Below are 2,409 nucleotides of genomic sequence, written 5' to 3'. Positions count from 1 at the left end.
ATTCATTTCTTAAAAAAATAGCCACAAAATAACTTACTTTTAAAAATCTTAAGTTAAAAACACATTCATTATAAATCACAAATGTATAAATAGAAACAATGCATTACTGAACCTGAAAACATTAAATTACTTTAACAGTTATCATTACAACAGATACCCCCCCTCACCATAAAAAATGAAATGATTTCTTATTCAAGCATAATGGGTCCACTGTGCAAAACATTTCAAGAGATGTGTTTGGCTAGAGAACTTGTGTTTGTAGATTGGTCTTTTCTCAAATCTGAATTCTTGAGATTATGTTCTCCCATGCGGAGGAACATACATTTTTAAATCTGATTTCATAAAACAATTGAGACTAAACAATAGTAATGCTTTCTCAGGAGAACATTGTCAGCTTTCAAACCATCCTGCAAGATCTGTCATCGTTCGATGCTGACTTCCAGCTGCCTTTATAGTTTCGCAGGCTGTGCAGTAATGTTCGTCCCAAAATGATGTCACGTGGACATCGTATCTTTTCTTCCAAGTGAAGTAGCGCCGGTACATGTGCATGTTTTTATCCAAAAATTTCAAGTACATGGCCAGCTTTCTGGGACTTGAGAAGTCATCCACATGGATGAAGGAGTTTCGTGGGATGAACATCTCATAGTTGTACCGACTAGGGCCCATGACGATAGGGACTGCGCTAGACTTAAACGCATTCCGCCAAAGTTTTTCTGTGATATAATCTGTGTGCAGTGAATTCTCAAAGGCAAGGTAAAATTTATATTCCGACACAGTTTTTACAATGTTGTCCTGTTTCAAATCCATCCCATACCGGCCAAAGATATCAATATCAATGTACTCCCTCAGTTGGTTGTAATACTGAACTCTTTCGTGGTCCTCATTCCAGTTACTTATAACCCATGCCACCAAATTTTTCTTCCGCGGGATTATTATTTTTGAGCGTTTCCTGGAAAATAAATAGCCGTATGGTACAAATACGTCAGAGTCTACCCTGTAGGACATGGTCCAGTTGAATATTCCCCCAAGAGAGGACAACCAAGGGGAATGTGATGGGGATTCAAAGTTCATCCAGATCCATTTCTGAGAAGGTAACCGTTTTTCAAATGGGAAGTCACCAAAGTCACCAATGTCCCTGTGATGGAACAAAATAGCGTCAGACTCTTGGTAGAGGCTCCTGTTGGTGGTTAGGTGACAACCAGTGACGTTGAAAAGAACATGGCAGTCTCCAAGTCGTCTCCGTTTGCCAAATGGCTCATACCAGATTAGAAGAGTCACTTGTGTCGGCTGAGAAGAAGTTCCCCACAGCAATGAAAAATGCATGGGGCTTTGCAGTAAATCCTGCGTACATGCATATACAAAAAGTACCGTGCAGGTCAAACTAGCGGCAAGAATCTGTGACTTTAGAGCCCTCCAACGTCCCCTTCGACAAAGTCTCCATCCTCTTAGTTTAGGGAAGGACAAGAAACTTTCTCCTTTCATCCTTGCTTGTGTAATGTAGCATGAACAAACGTCCAACGCCTAAAAACTAAACACCGTAGGTATACTGCCAATGCCCGGTTCCAGCGGTCAGCAGTGCCCATAAATTCTGCATAAACACTGCTGTGTTTACAAGTTCAAAAAAAAAAAAAATGAATGACGGTCTAATTCTTTGCTTTTTTTCACCCGGTTAAAGAGGAAGTTTTAAAAAGCAGACAAAAGCCAATGGAATGCGGTTCAATTCAACAAGTCTAATCAGCATGCGAGTCCTGACACTTGTTACGAGACACTCAATGGGTCCGTCTGTCATGGGTGCGCAATTTATTTTTGAAAATTTCCTAGGGAAGAAGAACTCACCATAGAAGCAGCCGTAAAGAAGTCAACCTCAAGACATCGAGAGCAGTCAACTTCCTCATTCAAAAACAGCAGGATGAGAAGATGTGGATGTGTGATTTCCATGCGGGCATCGTTTTACTTTCAGCCTGTCGCAGATGCAATTTAAAAACAGCTCTCCACACCCCTAGGGCAGCATGCTACACATCCTCCATGCATGTTTGTGAAATCCTGCAAATTGTGTATGATCCTTTACGTCAGTGCACTTTTCCTTGTCTTGTACTCTGCCTGTATCTCTGCCACATACATACCCTTTATGACATGAACTTAGTACAGAGAACACTCCTAGCCTTGTGCTGCACAAATTCCTCTTTGCTCAATCAGCCCAGCCAGCTCCACATCATCAGTCAGTCACACCTCCAGTGATGTCATCTGTCACTCAGGAAGTTCCCTGAGAAACCTGAGATGGACTTAAAGGGGACAATCAGAGGCTTGGACTTAGCAGATTCACTGCCCAAGGAATATTAACCCCTTCTTTGCTGCACAGGAGACCAGGAAACAGAAGGAGCAATGATGCTGCAGAGCCAGCAGAGGGAA

At 41.8% G+C, this 2,409-nt stretch overlaps 1 protein-coding gene across 1 annotated transcript; it reads right to left on the bottom strand.

The window, feature by feature from the left end:
• Positions 1-6: 6 nt before the first annotated feature.
• FUT4 (fucosyltransferase 4) lies at positions 7-2,199 on the bottom strand. Its single transcript, XM_072402687.1, has one exon. The coding sequence runs from the start codon at positions 1,480-1,482 to the stop codon at positions 391-393; it is 1,092 nt and encodes a 363-aa protein (XP_072258788.1). The 5' UTR covers positions 1,483-2,199; the 3' UTR covers positions 7-390.
• Between the last annotated feature and the right edge of the window lie 210 nt (positions 2,200-2,409).

Source organism: Pyxicephalus adspersus, chromosome 1, assembly GCF_032062135.1.
Source record: "Pyxicephalus adspersus chromosome 1, UCB_Pads_2.0, whole genome shotgun sequence".
In the NCBI taxonomy this organism is placed as follows: Eukaryota; Metazoa; Chordata; class Amphibia; order Anura; family Pyxicephalidae; genus Pyxicephalus; species Pyxicephalus adspersus.
The sequence above is the reverse complement of the archived record's forward strand: the minus strand, read 5'-3'. Positions and strand labels throughout refer to the sequence as shown.

Excerpts from the sequence above, each read along its gene's own strand:
- FUT4 (XM_072402687.1), bottom strand. The coding sequence starts at position 1,482 with ATGAAAGGAGAAAGTTTCTTGTCCTTCCCTAAACTAAGAGGATGGAGA.